We start from the raw sequence: 20,107 nt of genomic DNA on the forward strand, positions 1-20,107 counted from the left end.
AGTGAGATCATAACCTGAGCCAAAGTTGGACATTCAACCAACTGAGCCACCCAGGCACCTCCCCCACATAATAGCTCATGGAAAAATCAAGGAAATGTTTTCTTCTCTCTCAAACCAACATAAAGTATCTTAGGTTCAACAGGTAACAGGTGAAGAGCTATTTGCAAGCTTCATTTAAAAATCATATTTCGAGGGCACCTGAGTGGCTCAGTCGGTTAAGCGTCCAACTTTGGCTCAGGTCATGATCTTACAGTTTGTGGGTTTGAGTCCCATATCAGCCTCTGTGCTGACAGCTCAGAGCCTGGAGCCTGCTTTGGATTCTGTGTCTCCTTCTCTCTCTGCCCCTCCCTTGCTTGTGCTCTCTTTCTCTCTCTCTCTCAAAAATAAATAAACATTTAAAAAATATTTAATCATATTATCAAAAAATGTATTTCCGAATCACAAAGAAAAGAGAGAATTCTTATGTTAGCCCCTTTTCTTTTCAAAATGGAGAAAAGGAAAAATGTAGTCTCTTTCAAATAGTGTTTGAATACACTAATCAGAGTGGCAGGGAATTATGCTAAATTATATAAACTCTATATATTTAAGAATAAAGTTTCAAGGCACCTGGGTGGCTCAGGCAGTTAAGCATCGGACTTTGGCTCAGGTCATGATCTCATGGTTCATGGGTTCGAACCCCAAGTTGGGCTCTGTGCTAACAGCTCGAGCCTATAGACTGCTTTGGATTCTATGTCTTCATCTCTCTCTGCCCTCCCCTGTTTATGCTGTCTGTCAGCCTTTCTCTTTCTCTCTGTCTCTCTGTCTCTCTGTCTCTCTCTCAAAAAGAAATAAACATTTAAAAATTTTTTAAAAACCAAAAGAATAAAGTTTCTTGACAAGCAACTATGTAATTAGTATTCCCTGGAGTTAATTGTTTAAAGAAATCATACAATCTGATAAATTAGAAAACACCTGAAGAGTTGAGGAAAAACACAGGTAATGATATAAAATTTTTCTATAAATGGGTTGTGAGATAGAGGTGAAGCAAAAGAAAATGAACCCAGCTTTTGCTGGAAAGTGACAGTTCAAGCATTTCTTTGTGAAGTCTGGACACTGGAAGGATAGCTCCAAGACAGGCTCTTGCCAACTGAAGTTGGACTTAATGAGGTGCAGGAACCGGGCTCTCTAGTGCTTAGTCATAGTCATGCTGCTCTCTGATTTTGCTGACTTCTGGGTAGCCAATTCTTCCTTCCATATAGTCGTAATTCCATCAAGTTGGGAGTATCCCAAACCAGAACAATTGCAGCTTTAAGATACAAGTGCAGATATGTTTTCTAAATTCTTAAAGGAGCAATGCAAATGGGAATGCATTCTAATAGCTGTCCTATTATACACTTCATGTGTATAAATGAGGTATTTCAAACATGTTATTTGAAATTCTTACAATAATCTTGGGAATTAATATCCCCATTCCGCACATGAGAAATTCACCTTAAAGAGAAGTAGCTAAAGGAGAAGAAGAAAGGAAGGAAGAGCCAGCCTTCAGATCACACCCATCAGCTTCTAAAGCCCTTGTTCTTACCCACAAGCCATTTCACATCAACGATACCAAGCTTATTCACCTGCAAGAACTCACAAACCATCTATTTCCCTTCTCATTGCAGGCCCTGATTATTACTTACATTTCTAGGATTAAGATGAGTTAAGGGATTTTAAAGAATATTTATCATTTTCTTCCAGAAGCTTTGTGAGATAAATTAGGATTGTCATTGGATCTGAGGCCATGCACAATTTTGTGCCTCCCTCCCAAATTCTGAACCTCTTACTCTTTGCAATACTAATGGCATGCATATAATCCCATTTCAGTTCAGCAAATGTGATCGAATATCTACCCATCTGAAAGCCATAAGTGAAGCAGTGAAAAAAATTAGAAAAAGAAGATCAATTGTAAGAAGTTTCAAGACCTCTATGTCTACTAGAAACAATTAGATGGGACACTATATAGGTTTCCTTCTTGGAAGATAGTTCAGGAACCACATCAACATCCCTTTCCCCTCTTGACAGCACACAGTGAGCTACCAGTGAGGAAGGAAGCAAGCAAAGATAGAAGGAAGGAGCACAGAAAAGGCAGAAGGGCAAGAACAGTGGGAAGGCAAGAAAGAAGGAAAGAAATCTGAAAGACCCCTTCCAGCATAGTAGGAAATCTACACATAGTAGGTACTCAACAAATACTTTTTGAAGGGGAAAAATAAGAGAATACTAACAAAGAAGAGAAAGAACAATACTTGTCAAATTTAACAATTCAAAAGTAGTGGCTAATTAATGGGTAACTGAAGGGCAGATAAAAATAAAAATAATGTGACAAAAAATTTATTCTTTTATCATTTTGGAAGCTAGTTTCAAAAATAATTTTTAGTTATTCATGATAATAGACTGTCCATCTCTCTTCAAACTCAGCACTGATTTGCTTCAGTGTTCTATAACATAGAATTTCATAATGCGATGGAGATGGGAACCATATGCTGCCTGCCTTGCTCAGAGCTCTAGGAATTGTCTCTGACACATAAGGTACAACTTTTTTGTGTGTACCTTCAACAATAATATATGTTAACTGATTAAGAAAAAAAAAACTGACCATCTCAATCAGGCAAGAGTCTGTGTAAGGATCCAACTAGTCCGGGGCACCTGGATCACTCAGTCAGTTAAGCAACCAACTCTTGATTTTAGCTCAAGTCATGATCTCACAGTTTGTGAGTTTGAGCCCCACATTGGGCTCTGTGCTGATAGTTTCGAGCCTGCTTGGGATTCTGTCTCCCTCTCTCTGTCCCTCCTTTGCTCTTGTGTGCGTGTGTGTGTGTGTGTGTGCACGCATGCACACACACACACACACACGCTCTCTCTCTCTCAAAACAAATAAACAAATATTTTAAACTTAAAAAAAAAAGAATCCAACTAGTCTCTATTAACCACTAAACAAAAATTTTAAATGAATTTCTAAAGTCACACCTGACAAGCACTAACCAGAAAGATCATAACAAAAGCCAAGTTTTATAGCACTTAGTATGTACTGAGCATTTTGTATGTGCAGTTACATGAGTTATTGTACTCAGTTCTTGTACAGATTCTATAAGTGAATATACACTTTGCAGGTAAGAATACTGAGGATTATAGAGATTGAGTAATTTGTCCAAGGTCACCAGTTACTATTAAATCCAACCAGGATTCGGCCCCAGACAGTATGACTCCAAAGATTATACTTTTAAGTACTGTGTTACACTGTTACCCAAAGTCTGCTAGTTGTTATATTTTTTCTTTTCTACAGTTAAGCAGCTCCTTTTCCCCATCAATCTCTTTTGAAAAGATATTGAGCTTTTTAAAACTGGGTTTTGCTGGGCGATCTCTAGCAGTAATGTAAAGACAGTTGTGTAAGGAGTTATGAAAGACTGACAGAGAGGTCAGCCAACGGTTATCATGCTAGGTAAACTACACCCACAAATACAGTAGTTTTCAAATCATAATTTGAATAAAGAGAATAAAACCATATTCTTAAAGAGTTCTTTAATTCTTCTTATCCTTCACCTAATGCTTATCATTCAGAACAATCAGCAGCTGGGAGAACAAAATCCTTTTCCTTTAGAGAGTGTAATACCCTAAAATCCAATTAGCTTATACCAATTAAAATACTATGTTTAAAGCCAAGGCACTTCTAGGAGGTTGTTGTAATTGTGGAGCATTTTTCAAAATCGTGCAACGAAGCAAAGAAATGCCGACATCAGAGTATGTTTGTAAACTCCAGAGTTCCACTTGCATACACAGAATGTCAGCATCTAATCAGGAGTTCTCATCGTGAGGGCCCTATGTCAGCAGTATCAGCCTCATCTGGGACCCTGTTAGAAATGCAGATTCTGGGCCCCCACTCCCACACCCACAGGTACAGAAGCAGAAATCCTGGTTGTGGGGCCCAGCAATCTGTGTTTGGACAAGATTTCCAAAGGATTCGGATGCCCACTCAAGCTTGAGAACTAACTAATACAGCCACTGTGATACCAAAACAGCCATAACTCAAATGTATGACTGTAACTGTTTTTGCTGACCATTCCTCCAGTTAAGTACTGAGCAATATCTGCAGTTACCAGCATTGCTTAGCTGTTTTCCCAGATGACAGTTTTTGCCTATAATGAAATTAGATAATAATTTTTTTTAAAGTCTTGGTTGAAAGAAAGGCTGATTTTATGTGTTAGAATCCGCATTTCACTGTCAATCCTAAACCAGTATGTCTGGGGGCTGAAAAGTTTCAGAATCTTCTAAGTTGTATATTACTCTTGGCTTGAAAACTGCCTTTGTTTACATTCAGTGTTTTTCTATATTTTATAACATTTAGCTTAGCTTCCTTGGACAAAATAAATGCCTTTAAAATGTGAGGTAGATGCATTTTCTTTTTTTTTTTTTTTTTAATAGTTTATTGTCAAATTAGTTTCCACATAACACTCAGTGGAGGTAGATGCATTTTCTATGTGGTCTTTCTAACTATGTGGAAAATAGCACTACCTAAATAGTAACTGTCGTACCAAAATAAAATTTCATTTGCACGGTAGGATTCTGTTTACACTGGCTGTTTTAAGTGGCAAAGAGGATATGAACTGTAAGTGTAGAATCCTGAGAGAGAGATTTGCCTCTTCTTCCTGATATATGGTGCCCTTTGCATCCTGTGATTCATAATCCACTTGGGTCGTGAAACATTGATGAAGGGAAGCCGGTGACAGTAATGGAGTTCTGTTAGGTCAGGCTTCATAGGCAAGACAGATCATATTTCACTGCTAAAAAGTTCCTCTAATAAAAGGAGGTGCCTTGGGACAAAAATATTAGTGCTTTCTCTTTCTTCTCATGGCATTCATGGGTCATTTATAACATTATTATATAAATGCACAGCTTATTTCTCACCATGTGTCCACATTTTTTAAATTTATGTATTTATTTCATTAATGAGGGAACCAGCAGGAAGACAAGAGTCAGTTCCAAAGTAACGGAACAGAGATCTATGGAGGTGGTTGGGAAAGAAATGCCAGAGTAAGATTGCCACGTTTGATATAAGATTGGTTAACTTTCTACAAGACAATAAGATCATAACATCTTTGGTGTTAACTTTGTTACCAGGCTATAACATCCTAACAACTTATCAATTTTAAAAATTTGTAAACCATCTGCACCTTTATATTTGTAAAGTGACCCAAATGTATTGTGACCCAAGAGTGTCAGCTAAGGGTTGTAGTGGGATATACAGTGGCCCCCAAAAGAGCTACGTCTGCATTCTAATCTCTGGAACCTGTGATAGTCAATCCCACTTACTTTTTTGGGGCTCTCTCCCCACAACCCCACCTCAGTTATCTGGGTTGAGAGAAAGTTGTAGCTTTCACAGGCCCAGAGACTAAGAGAAGTTGCTTGTTCACGGTGGTCACTGAGCCTGGCCCACCTGAGAATGAGGCGCTGATGCCCATGCAGACTTGGATGTGTCTTCATCATCCTGCCTCTTCTGACCACAGACGCCATTCCAAAGGCCTCACCCCTGTGTTGCTAACAGGCATTCCGCTAAGGCACCCTGCAGCCATTCCCCACGCACAGAACCAGGGTGTAGGGCCTTGCTAACCAGACCTCCGCCACTCCAGGTGCAGGACCAAAAATAAATCCCCTCTCAATTTCCTACAAATCCCCCTTAGCCTCCTGGATTGACCAAGAAACCTTGACTGAGAACACATAGCTACCTTCTGGGAGTAGGGAAGAGAAATGCCTTTAGTGAATTTATTCATATATTCTCCAACAGCATATTTTCAACAAATATTTACTGACTGCTTTATGAAACAGCTACTGTTTGTAGAAAATACAAGGGACACAGCAGTGAATATATCAAGGAGGAGAAAACATAAATTAAGGTTTCAATAAATTAACCTTCCTTGTTCATTAATGCAAAACACAGTCTAAGACTGTTATTTCTGTATAACGATTTTATTTGTGCATAACAATTACATCATTATTATTTTCAGCCCACAATATTCTTGAGGGCTTCTTGGTTGATTCCCTCAACCATGCATGAACCTCTGAGAAAGTTTTCTGTATTTTGCATCTTCCCAAAATGGCCAGTTGCACATAGCTTCCTATGAGAGGCAGCATAGTGCAGTGGTTATGAACAAGGCTCAGAGCTTCAGCCCTACCTCTTACTAGCTGTCTGATGTCAGGCAAGCCAATTCGCTTTCTGTGCTCCGATTTCGTGGAGTTGATGACAATACCTACTTCACGAGTTATTGAAAAGACAAAGTGAGTCATAGTATCTAAAGGACTTGAAGCAGCATCTGGCATGTAGTGAGCTCTGGTATTACTACTGTGTAATAATAAGGGGGTGGGGGTCCTCTTGAGGACCAGCGATGGCGAAGAAAAACATGAAAAGCAGCTAAGCTATATAGATGGTAAGTGCTCAGTGAAGGGCAAAATTTTGCTGTGGAACAGTGGTTTTCACACATGACTGCTTTGCAAAATCACCAAAAGAGCTTTTAAACATTTAATGCCCAGGCCCTACCCCCAGAAATTCTTTAACTGGTCTAGGGTGGGGCCCAGGCCTGTTCAAGTAATTCCATAGAAGCCAAGGTTGAGCATCTCTAAAGAAGAGTAATCAAACACATGGATAAAAGGCAATAAAAGAGCGCTGGGGGGCTTCACTCCACAAGGATCCCTCCTCCTGGTCCCCAAGGTCTAGCTGCCTTATCAGTGCAGTCCCTCATCCTGCAGTCTGTAGGCATCCTTAGGGCCCATATCACTGGTCAGGCCCTACGCTAGGTACAGGGGAGAACAAAAATTACCAGACAAAATCCTACCCTCATGGATCACACAGTGTAGCAGAAAGATAGACAAGGAAATAAGCAATTACGTGGAAAAAAGTCACACCCTGAGTGCTCATGGGAAAAGGCCTGAACAAACCACAGTGTAAACTTTACTAGGAAATCCCTGGGAAAGAATGGAGTGGGTCTATAAATACTAAATATGGACACTCTTCAAGATATATTGCTGAATGGGGAAAAGTAAGCTACAGAATAGCATACCATTGACGTCTCAAAAAATCTTGAAACACATTACTATCTAAGGTACATAAATATATATGCAAACAAAAAGAAGTTCTAGAGGTATATCTCTTCTTTCCCATGATTAACTTCTTCAAAAAGAATGTATTTAGTTTTTGTGAAATTAAAAATTAATAACATTTTAAAAATTCCAGCAGATCTTTAGGGGGCTGGAGGATGGTCTTCTGAATATTTGCATTTAGCTAAGTGAAGATGTCTTTCACATTGCCTGTTAATTGTGACAAACCACTTGGCATTAACAAACATAATCTTATCTAAGTGATTACCATTTAATAGAGCAATGTCCTGAGGAAATGGGACATGAGGCAGATGCGTGTCAATAGAGCGAAAGCAAAGGAAAGAGAAGTCAGCATGAGGATCTGCTGTTTATATAAGGAAAAAAGGCCTCACAGCACCTTTCATCTCTGCAGCTTACAGTTTTACCTGAAGCTTGTCCTCCTAATGAGCCGGAAGCCTGAATATCAGTTTCTAGGTCTTGGCTTCTAATGGAGATTCTTCATCTTAGATGCTCCATCTTATGGGGAGGCTACTAAAATATCAATTCCTGGAACCATGACCAATTAAAGTAAGATCTTTGGGAAGCTGGACCTGGGCTTTGGTTTTAACACGACCAGGGCTGAGACCCACTCTTAGAAGAACCATGCATGCATGTTCATACACATTCTTGTACCATCCCAGTTTGGGTAACGTCATGCTTGCAAAGTACTCCAAAAATAGCATCCTTTGTGGGTGCTTTTTAAACTCTAGGGAAATATGAGAAAAGGAAAAATATTTATATCTTTGTATTCAGTAATTCCAGTAGTATAACACCATGTGTTTGGTTTATTTCAGGCTCGACTAACCAAAGAACAGCGCTGGGGAAGTGCGTTACTTTCCAGAAACCACTCCTTAGAAGAAGAATTTGAAAGGGCAAAAGCAGCAGTGGAGGTAATTTTCTTTTTCAATTATTTTTTCTGCTTCATGTTGCTGGGAGTGGAATTCAAAAACTCAAACTTCAGCAGGATACATATGAAATGAGTCTTACTTTATAGACATGAAATAACCATGATAATGAATGTTAGAATGAGATCTGTTTCCAGAGAACTTCTGACCTGGGTGGCTAATAAATGCCAATTCCTGTGTCAATTCTGGGACAGATTAGCAATCTGTCTGGAGTCCTGACTCAGAAAGATCTCTGAGCCTTGTCTGTGTTCCATGATGACCCTATGCTATGAATTTGCTATGTCTCTGTGAGTTTCATGCCTAATATTTTTCTATGAATTTGCTATGTCTCCAAGTTTCATGCCAGGTATTTTTGTCTCTCTAGCATCTAGCACGATGTCTGAAAGACAGAGAAGGTCATGCTCCTCCTGAAATAAACATTTTTCTAACTGGGTGAGATAAAAAGCATGGCTGAGATAGTCTACCAGATATTCTAGCCAGTGGATATCCCATATTGACTCAAATCATCAATTTTTACTGTTAAGATTGTCCAAAACAATGACAATGTTGATAAATCAAATGAAACGCTTAATTTGAATATTAATTTCTTTTTTTATTTTTGTTAATGTTTATTTTTGAGAGAAAGAGAGAGACAGAGTGCAAACAGGGAAGGGACAGAGAGAGAGGGAGACACAGAATCTGAAGCAGGCTCCAGATTCTGTCAGCTGTGCTGACAGCTCAGAGCTTGACACAGGGCTTGAACTCATGAACCGTGAGAGCATGATCTGAGCTGAAGTTGGACATTTAACCAACTGAACCACCCAGGCACCCCCCCCTTTTTATTAGCCTTCTAGTGAGAAAAACATAGAGAGAAAGAGGAAGAAAAAAGGAAAGGAGGAAGGGAGGCCACCAAAGAAGCAAACTTTGCTGTCTTTTTATCAATTTCCTCCCTGGTTGGAATCACAAAGAGTACATCACAGACCCCATCTATGATACTCATCAGAGCTTTGCTAGATTGCCATGTAAGAGTGGAGCTTTTAACCAAACCCAAGTATGAATTCATTAGGACCTCTATTTCCATTACTGATATGAAGTCTTGAAAATTGAGAGTATTCCTGTGATATGGTTCATTCACGTGGCTGTCTTACCACTAGGATTTGGATGCATTATTATACTATGAGCAATCTTTCAGTAACTGCATACTTGAAGTGCAATTAAATCATATTTTCAGTTTCATATTGAAAGGTTCTTTATAGTCTAGAAAATAATTCTAGCCATAATTTAATATCATTCAGCAATCCGATAAGAGAACTTTAGCTCATCACAATACAATCCACCAAATTTCTTTTAACTTTATCCTTTTTTTAGTTTAAAAATGTTAATGCATTAGTGTTCTTGAATGTGATCAACTGATATATTTGATTGAGACCATCTGAGTTCAAATTGTTCAACTGCATGAGCCTGTAACTCAATTTATCTTAAGTGTAGATTTTTCCAGACTTAAGAGCTAATTTAAATTGATCTTTTGAATTCCTACTATGTGTAGCACACTGAATTATCACTAAAAAGATGATTTAGAACCATAGAATCTTGGGTCAGTAAAGACATTAGAATTTATCTGGTTCCATTTATAATGAGAAACACAATGGGTTCAAATTCAAGAGACCTAATTACAAAAGTAACATCAATAAGCAAAAAATTATTCATTTATCCATCTGTGTGTGTACATATATTCATAAAGTCATTTCATCTAAGTTTTGGGAAGGTCTAGTAGTCATCTATCTCAACCAGGCACACAAATCAAAATTTGTTTTCTTTTCAAACACACTTAACAAATTATATATTCAAATATACCCTGTTTCTATTTGAATACTTCAAATTAGGGGCAACTTCTTTTCAAGAAAATCTGCTTCCATTTTTAGACAGTACTAACTATTAAAAACGCTTCCCTGTATGATGCTGAAATTGGCCTACCAGAAACTTCCAGTTTTCTTTGTCTTGGCTTTGCTTTCTGGAACAAGGCAGAATTCGTTTAATCCCTTCTCTGCATGATGCCCATCCCACCCCACAAAGCCTTGTCTTCTGCTTATCTCTCCAGGGAACTGAGAGACCAATGTGTTATTCTAACTTACTACTAATAGCTAAATGACAACATACATTCATTAACCAGTATAAGCTTCAGTTTCCACACTTCTATCTTCCTTTCCATCTTAGAATTCTTGGAGCCTGTAAGTTACTTCAAGTAGTCGTTCACTCACCAAATGATGCAGGCTGTCTGCATGTGCTGACTGCTGAACTAGGTACTAGAGATAAAGAAATGAGGCAACCCTGACTAGCTGTCTAATAGCATAGACCAACTTGGACAAATCACTTGCTCTGTCTATTTTAGTTTCCTAATCTACAAAATGAGGGGCTTGGACTGCTATTATACTAAAACCCTATGAGTTTATGGCTTCAAGTAAAATGAACTTGAAAGTACAGCATCCTCAGCAAATCAGAAAATTGTAACCAGATTGGCTCATCTGGAAGCCTGGAACTGAGAAGCTTCCTTAGGGAATGATGGAGGATGTTGCTGACCAGAAGGTATGAACAGCTGTGGAGAAAAAAGGCATGGGGTAGAGGGGACTATTTCACTAAGCTGATGGCAAATCAGACCTACGAAACTTCACATGTATGTGGACTATTCACCTCCCAACATTATTCTTATCCAAGGGTATAATTTAATTCATGGAGAAGATATGATGAAATGCATCAAAGTATACATACCCTTTGACCCAGCCACTCCTTAGAATTTATCCTAGAGAAATAAGCATGAAAGTTTACAATAATTTTTTTAAATAGTGAAAATTTGGAAACAGCTTAAGCATCCCAGAATAGAGAATTAGCTAAATTATAGCTCTATAGTAAAATGCTGTATAACCATTAAAGACTACACTATGGAAAACTATTTAAGATCATGTAAAAATGTCTACTGATGATTGGACTAATAGTGTATTTTACTGACAGTTTTACAATATGATCCCAACTTAGTAAAATAAAAATGGCATAATACCTAACATGTTAAAGTACATACGGTGTGCCAGTTAGGAGCATTATATGGATGATCTCATTTAATCCTCCTAGTAGTTTTATGAAGAAGGTAATATTACTATTCCCATTTTGTAGATGAGAAAACTGAGGTTTAAAGAGATTTCAGACAGTTCTATGGCATTTTATAAGCAATTATGATCGATTGAAAACTGAGTTGCATTCATTTAGCAAGTTTCTAAGCCATGCTTTTCACCCCTACTCCAGGGCCCATATTCTGAATTACTGCACTTTATAAGCATAAAGAGAATCTGTTAACAGCTGTTGTATTGGCTGGCTGGATTTGGAGTGATATTTCTTCCATTAGCTTATCTGTATTTTCCAAATGTTCCATCATAAACATGTACTATGTTGGTAATCAAGGGAAAACTGATAAGTTGTAGACACTGTAGAGGGATATGAGATTATTAAAAGAATGAAAAGTGCCTCGTTCTTCATTTCAAGACAAATAAAGAAAGGTGCTGCGGATCGGATTTAGTGGAGACAGTTCTCCCACTAGGAAGACCCAGAGGAGAATCTCATGCCTGGAGCAAGCTGAATTTTTCTGAAGTCTCATCTTACATTTTTATATCATCTGATTCCAATATTCCTTCTATTTCACATTTTATTCCATCTTTAAACCCTATATTTTTGTCACCATCCTGCCTTTTGACCAGATACCAATGCCCTTTCCATCTCCTTCTGTTCTTCAGTCCTTTGATGATCCCCAGGGGCCACTGTGATTCCCTCTGTACCTCTCACATGACAACCTCATTACCCACTGTCCCTGCTCTGCCTTCTGTGGGGACACACCCCTCAGATCTTCATGTGGCAGCCTGCGTCTTGTCATCCAGATTTTAGCTTGGGTGACAACACCTCAGAAAAGCTGAACCTGACCACCCAGTTGCTATCACAGAACATAGAGTTTAGTTTTTCATCCTTATATTTATCACTTGATCTTTTCTGGTTTGTTTCTGTCTGTTTGTTGACTGTCTTTTTACTTTAAAATGTAACTCCATGAGAAGGGGGGCCTCGTCTCTTATTTACCACTCTACCTCAGTGTCTAGAACACTATTTGGTACCTAGTAAGTATTCAGTAAATACTCGAAAATTAATGGACGGCTGGCTGATTGTTAATCACCTAATGTGGACAGCACTTCCTTCTCTCTGTTGTTGCATATAAAGTACCATATCACCTCCTAATATAATGTAGTATTTATATTTTCATGGTGATGGAGACAAATAATTCTGTCTATGGCATGTAGATTTCTGCCAGAGGTGATGCGGAAGTGTCCTGTGTGGTTGACTTAGTCTCAACATCAGTCAGTGAGACACATTTATAACAATGCAGGGAGCACCAACCAGTCCTTGCCACGAGTAATGTTAGGCATGTTTTATATTTTACATGGTATGAATTAGTTCTTACTTCCACTACATAATACGTGACAATATATAACTCAACTAATGTTTGAGCCAAAATGCCCGAAAATACAGTCTCTGTATTTTCTAGTATTCCTACTAGAGAAGAGACAACTAATGCCACATGCACATTTATTGCATATCTGAACTGAGCTGGGAACCTGTTTATGTGCAAAGGCTGACATTGCTTAGGCTCAAGCTGAACTGTTAAATTAGTAAGGCTTCGTATGGGGCGGGGGGGACTTTTGCCTCTCTATCTTCCATTTTATTGAAAAATCACCAAAACTTAATCTCTGCTCAAAGTATTGTAATTTTAGGACAAAGAACCAAATATTCCTATTCTAGGCTTTAAGAGAAAAATCTTCCCTGAACAAGAAAGGAAAATAGCTTACTCTGTGCTTCCTCTTGGATTTTCTTTCTAGCCAGCATTTGGCTAACACTCTGTCAGCTACAGTGGGTCCCTGGGAAAGATGCACAAAGAGTCTCAGAAGTGAGAAGCAGGGAAGGAGCCCTGGGAGCTCAATGAGGCCTGAAGCTGCCTCCCAGGAACGGAGATCCCTAGAGAGAACTGCGTTGCATCTGTGGAGGAGAGAGAAGGTCACATGAGCATCCAGCACACTTGCAACCACACAAGAAAAATACATCCTTTATCCCTGTTAGTGTGGAAGGAAAGAGCCAGCATCTGGTAGTATTGTATTTCGCTAGTTAGTCTCTCTGGGTGCCTCAGCCTTCAAATTAACTGGATTTAGCAACAAATTCATCAGACATGTTTAAGCTCCCTCTATGGGCCAGGCCCTGTGCTGGGTGGTAGGAACAGAAAATTGAGTAAGACAGCCTTTGCCCTTAAAGAGCTAGAAGAATCACAGGCATATGCACACAACTCAGGGGATCCCTCAAGTATAGCTTATCATGTGATATTGTTACTATGGCCATAGTACACTAAACTTTGACGTCTTCTAGGCAGGACCATGTTGCATCCTTCTTTATGTCCTCAGCACCTTTCAGAGAGTCTGGTGCAGAGCAAGGTCCCACAAATGTTTGCTGGATACGTAAAGGAACAAATTAGCAATTGATTCCTCAAATGCATCTATTTCATCAAAGCATGTCTTCTTTAATGAATGCTTAAGAAATATCACAAACTTAATATATAAGGAACTCATCAAACTACACGCCTGAAACACAAACAACCCAGTGAAGAAATGGGCAGAAGATATGAACAGACACTTCTCCAAAGAGGACATCCAGATGGCCAACAGACACATGAAACGATGCTCAGCATCCCTCCTCATCAGGGAAATACAAATCAAAACCACACTGAGATACCACCTCACGCCAGTCAGAGTGGCTAAAATGAGCAAATCAGAGAACTCTAGATGCTGGCGAGGATGTGGAGAAACGGGCACCCTCCTACACTGTTGGTGGGAATGTAAACTGGTACAGCCCCTCTGGAAAACAGTGTGGAGGTTCCTCAGGAAACTAACAATAGAACTCCCCTAGGACCCAGCAATAGCACTGCTAGGAATTTACCCAAGGGATACAGAAATGCTGAGGCATAGGAGCACATGTACCCCAATGTTCATAGCAGCACTCTCCACAATAGCTAAAACATGGAAAGAGCCTAAGTGTCCATCAACAGATGAATGGATCAAGAAGATGTGGTTTATCTATACCATGGAATACTACATGGCAATGAGAAACAATGAAATCTGGCCATGTGTAGCAACATGGATGGACCTTGAGGGTGTTATGCTGAGCGAAATAAGTCAGGCAGAGAAGGACAAATATCATATGTTTGCACGTATAGGAGGATTAGGAGGAACTTGACGGAGGAACAAGGGGGAGAAGAAGGGCAGAAATGGTGGGGGAAAGGGAGAGAAGCAAACCATGAGAGACTCTTGAATGCTGACAAAAACTGAGGACTGATGGATGTGGGGGGAGGGGGGGATGGGCATGGAGGAGGACACTTGTGGGGATGAGCACTGAGTGTTATGTGGAAACTAATTTGACAATAAACTATTAAAAAAAAAAAAAGAAATATCACAAACTTATTAACAGAAGATGAACTTTATGTCCCTGGAATCATAGTCATGTTTCACTTGGCCCCAGTACTATTATAATGCTTATTGTACATGTTTTAATCAGTGTTTCCAGAGCTCTAATTTTATTCCAAGGGAGGGATCCTTGTGAGCAAATGTTAAAAAGGAATAATGAAAAATGCAGACAATGGGAAGTATAGTGGTCAGAAGCACGAAAAACAGGAAGTGTAACTTTAAGTCCTCTTGGCTAACTAATTGAGTCTATTAAATTCTACTAAAACCTTTAAGTTCTAGAGCTCTGATTTCTTCTCAGGCCCAATTCTCTTCCCTTTGAGGCTCACTTGTGATATTGCATGTGGTAGTTTAAAATGTCCACACATTTTTTGATATTCCCTTCAAAACATGGAGCTTCATTCTCCTTCCCTTGAGTGTGGGCTGGACTTAGTGATTCACTTTTAATAAATAGAATAAAGTGGAAATCATGACATGTGACTTTAAAGATTAGGTCATAAAAGCTACTATAGCCTCCTCCTCCTCCTTCCTCTCCTTCTCCTCCTCCTTCTCTCTCTCTCTCTTTCTCTCTCTGGAGGAGATCCAGCTGCCATGTCATTAGAACCCTTAGCAGGTGAGAAGCCAAGCATTCTACCAAAAGCCAGGGAGGACCTGAGGCCTCCTGTCAACAGCCACATGTGTGAGTCATCTTTTAAGTGGATCCCCCCAAACCCCATTAAGCTTTTAGATGACTGCAGTCCCAGCCAACAGCTTAATTCCAACCTCAGGAGAGACTGCAAGTAAGAATCACCCAGCTAAGCTACTCCCAAATTCCTGACGCCCTTAGAAGCCATATGACACAGTAAGTGTTTGTTTGTTTAAGTTGCTATGTGTTGAGTTAATTTGCTAAGCAAATAATTATTGTGTTGTTCTACTCCTCCAAGCCCTATTCTATTTCATACTCTTCCTCATCTCCATTCCCAGTGCATTTCAGTACTTCAAAAATGGAAAGATTACCCTTGTAGCATAGAAAGGAGGTGTTAACTCACCCTAGAATGTAGCTTCCAAACTGCCCCCTCCCATTTCTTGTGGTTCTCAATTTAGCTTCTCTGATCTCCAAGGGAGTATGAACAAAGACCTTTTAATGATAGCCCACATTCCTTAGGGGCATATTCATCCCTTCACCAAGGATCTGGTAAGGGTCTTGCCTTTTCTTCTTCACAGTGTCTACACCTCTCTTCATGACAAGTCTTCATTTTTCCATTTCTATGTCCTATCACAAAGCACACAGCCCTCAAGATAACTTCTCTTCAGGCTTCAGGCTAATTTTCCTTCTAGTAGAGCTTTATGAGAAATCACAAGCAAATTGGTAATTAGTTTAAATCCAGTTCTAGTGACATAAGCTAAAAAGTTATTTCCATCTGGAAGTTTTGTTTTCACCTGAAGTTATTCTGTGCATTTCTACCACGGGTCTCACAGGAACCTCAGAAATAGTAAAAGATTAAAGGAAATTGGCGACCATCTTTGAACTGTTTTGATTAATATAGGATTATGTAAAACACTGCTGACTTAGGTGCCCTCCCACCATGACAATTATCTGCCTTTATCACCCCCTCATATTTCCTTTTGCTTTCTATGACACTGACACCTCTTTGAAGAATGTGGAAGAAATTCATGGATTAAACATTATCTAAATTATTCTGACTTAGATCCAATATCCAAAAAAGAAGAAGCTTTTGAAAATATCTGAAAGCATTCTTTGGGCATTATTGAAGGAATCTTGAGATTAACGGCCAGGATACAAGTCCTCTAAAGCTTATAATGCCATGTTAGTGAACATGCTTCCCATGTCCACTTGTAGATAGGTTACATAAAGATTCGGTGTATTCTGCAAACTTGGGATACTGTGCATTGGGAAATTGGCAAAAGTTCCTTTTTTTCTCATATTGATTCAATTTCCTTTTATTTTACACAAACAAAAATTGATTTCCAAAACAATATGAAGCATAGAGAAGAATTATTATAGAATAACTTGTGATAAACCCTCATAGGTGATATGGATGAAAGTATAAAGAGGTGTAAGATGGTCTTAAATAAATTTATAGGCAGATGATCTATTTAAAGGAAGAAGGTTATTTAGAGTCTGCCTCTAATTTTTTAAAGTCAGTGCTATGGATAGTTACCATATTCTTCTACTGTTCCTTGATATCCACTGTGTAAATGCTAAAGTAATAAAATCTTTAACTTGACCCATTCTAACAAAACCTCAGTTATCCATGGATTGGTCTTCTAGATCATCATATTTGTATACAATCTCCAGACCAAAACATAGTTTGATTACAAGCTCTGGACCAAAAAAGACCTTAACTCCAAATCAGAGAAATACAGGATCTGCATTCTGGACATGATCTCATCAACAGACATGTACCGAGCAAATCAGTGTAAAAGAAGGTGAACTTGAAAAGATAAAAACTCTGTCTGAGCCAGCCTTGAATGTTTATAGGCTGTTCTGTACTCTGTGCAGTGACAAAACCTGGACAATAATTTTTATCCCTTCCTCTTCAAAGAGATTCTTGAAAGATCAGTGAGACTATAGTTGTAAGTAATTTAAACCATTTAAACCATTGTTGGAAGATTCTCTACATAGGAATCACATGTTACACTTACCTGGAAAAGGTGAGATAGCATGTAATGTATGTGGGAAAACTCTCAAATTAGACATGGATCCTGGTTCTAACCATGCCAGTATCTTACCATTTGGGTCTTAGCTTTCTCATCAGTAAAATGAAAGGTTTGAATTAGATTGTTTTACGTACTTGGTCTATAAGATTAAGTGGAAAATGGATTTGCATTTTAATAATTGTGCATTTATTTTAATATATATGAGAAAAATATAACTAGAACTTCAAACTGATGGACATAATTTAGGCAAGGCTAGAGTAGACTTCACCTATTTAAGTAAAAGAACTGTAACAATTACAAGATACATAAGTAAATAGTGATAGAATATGGAAATGACAAATTGTAGTTAGGATCAAATGACTCAAGTTACAGAAACATTGGGATTGACGATTGTGAGGTCCAGTATTAGTCAGAGTAACACTAGCGGCTATATAATATTCCCCAAAATGCAATTGCCCAAACAAAATAGTTTATTTCTTCTGTTAAAAATAAAAGTGCCAGGGGGCGCCTGGGTGGCTTAGTCGGTTGAGCGTCCAACTTTCGCTTGGGTCATGATCTCGTGGTCCGTAGGTTCGAGCCCCGCGTCGGGCTCTGTGCTGGCTGCCAGCTCAGAGCCTGGAGCCTGTTTCAGTCTGTGACTCCCTCTCTCTCTGCCCCTCCCCTGCTCATGCTGTCCTCTCTCCTAGAAATAAATAAAAAAACGTTTTAAAAAATTTAAAAAATAAATAAATAAATAAATAAAAGTGCCAGACTAGCAGGCATCTCTGCTCCATGCCAAAATTCACATCCCTGGTCCCTTGCAACTTGATTCTCCCCAGTTCCTTAGGGTGTTATGCTCACTTGCATGGTCAAAGCTAAGTTGCAACCCCCACCAGGGGAAAGAGACATTGGAGGAGGCAAGCCCACCTTCCTAAAAGTTCCAGCCCAGATCTCATCTGTTCACACTCTATTAGCTGGAGCTTAGTCAAGAACATCACATCACCACCACCACCCATTCCCCAAATGCTACAGGAAAATGGCCACAGTGCTATCACCACAGAAGAAAGGAGAGGATATTTTGACTGACAGCTAGCAGTCTCTGCCACAGGTACCTTCCCATTCTGATATTTGTAGGAAAATTAGAATGCCTCTCCCTCTTCTCTTTGTCTTTTTCCTCTCTCTGTCTATCTCCCTCCCACCCTCTCCCTCCTTCCCTCTCTCTCCTCTGGATTTCTTTTAGTTTTAGGAGCAGTAGTTAAATAACTCTCTAAGAACTTTATGTCTATAGGAAGAATAATGTAATTCTATTTCTCTGGAATATTCAAAACTCCATCTCTTGAATAACAATGCTTCCCCATATAAACCAATCATTAATATTCTATAAAAATTTCCTGTAATGTTGAATATTATTATTCCTAGTTGATTGCAAAGAAATAAAAATAAGATCTGTAGGTTAAATGTCTTATTTTTGTCAAATAATGGAAGTCAGGGATTAAAATAGGTCTAGTCTTTAGTTCTATATTTAAGTCAGTAGCACTATCTGCCCATTTTGGCTTTGAAAGGTTTTTTATAAAATAAAATCAAAATACTGAATGATGAGAGAAATTTATTTTCTAATGACACATAAGCTGCACATTGGTTTGATAAATAGAGCATCAAACACACAACCATACAGAATTAAGTGGAGAATCAGTAAGCTCTCTGTGGGCAAAGTGTCATCTTGAATTTCCTTTATTCATTTGACTAAGGCATATGATATATCATGTAATGCTGGATATATAGTTGATGTTCAGTAAATAAATATTTCCTATTGATTAAGAAAACAGTCCTTTTCCATGAAGGTAGCCAGTTCTATCTCTTCTTCCCAGGTGATCAATCTTAAGTCTCTTAGATCTTATATTAGGATTCTCCAAAGAAATAGACTCAGTAGGCTATATAAAGACAGGAAGAGAGACAGTGATTTATGATAAAGATTTGACTCATACAGTTATGGAGGAAGAGAAGTCCCACAATCTGCTCTCTGCAAGCTGGAGACACAGGAAATCTGGTAGTGTCCTTTCAGTCCAAATCCAAAGACCTAAGCACTAGAGAGCTGATGGGGTGAGACCCAGTCTGAGGATAGGAGAAGACCAATGTCCCAACTCTTTCAGGTGGGCAGGGAGGAGGAATTCTCCCTTCCTCTGCCCTTTTGTTCTGTTCAGACCCTCAACAGATTAGATGATGCCTACCCTTGTAAAAGACAGCCCTCTGCTTTATTTAGTCTTCCAATTCAAATGCTAATATCATCTAGAACTGCTTTCACAGACACACCCAGAAATAATGTTTAACCAAGTTTTGGGGCACCCCATGACCCAGTCAAGTTAACACGTAAACTTAAGCCTCAAGATCTTAATGATGGTCCCAGATGTCCCCCGTCTTCTTTGTGAGAGGTCATTGTCCTGAGAGATGTCACAGGCCATGTTAGAGGATGGATTTATACCAAGGATTTATAGAGCCCTCTCCATCACTGTAGAGAAAGGGGCTGAAATTCAGGGATGCTAAGGGACCTGCCCAAACACGCACTGCTGATTACTGGCAGGCAGAACTAGGACCAACGTTTACACATTCCTTTGGAGCTATTTTTTTTCCTGGCCTGGGAGCTATTGATAGAAGAAGGAAATTCTGAATTAATGTTTTTATTTATTTCTGAGAGAGAGAAAGAGAGAGTGCACGCGAGTGTGAGCAGGGGACGGTCAGAGAGAGAGGGAGGAGACACAGAATCTGAAGCAGCCTCCAGGCTCTGAGCTAGCTGTCAGCACAGAGCCTGATGCGGGGCTCAAACCCACGAACTATGAGATCTAGACCTGAGCCGAAGCCGGACGCTTAACCCACTGAGCCACCCTGGCGCCCCATCGGAAATTCTGAATT

The 20,107-nt window shown here is 39.1% G+C and overlaps 1 protein-coding gene across 5 annotated transcripts in view; it reads left to right on the forward strand.

Annotated features, from left to right (window-relative positions):
- The window catches only part of PEX5L (peroxisomal biogenesis factor 5 like), a 228,478-nt gene that overhangs the window by 150,584 nt on the left and 57,787 nt on the right, over nt 1-20,107 (forward strand). For all 5 annotated transcript variants that reach the window (XM_077770568.1, XM_077770567.1, XM_077770569.1 and 2 more), the window contains one exon: nt 7,938-8,033. In XM_077770568.1, the coding sequence (XP_077626694.1) occupies nt 7,938-8,033 (96 nt within the window). The remainder of the gene's footprint in view (nt 1-7,937; nt 8,034-20,107) is intronic.

This window comes from Crocuta crocuta, unplaced genomic scaffold (genome assembly GCF_008692635.1).
Source record: "Crocuta crocuta isolate KB4526 unplaced genomic scaffold, BGI_CrCroc_1.0 scaffold256, whole genome shotgun sequence".
NCBI classification, from domain to species: domain Eukaryota; kingdom Metazoa; phylum Chordata; class Mammalia; order Carnivora; family Hyaenidae; genus Crocuta; species Crocuta crocuta.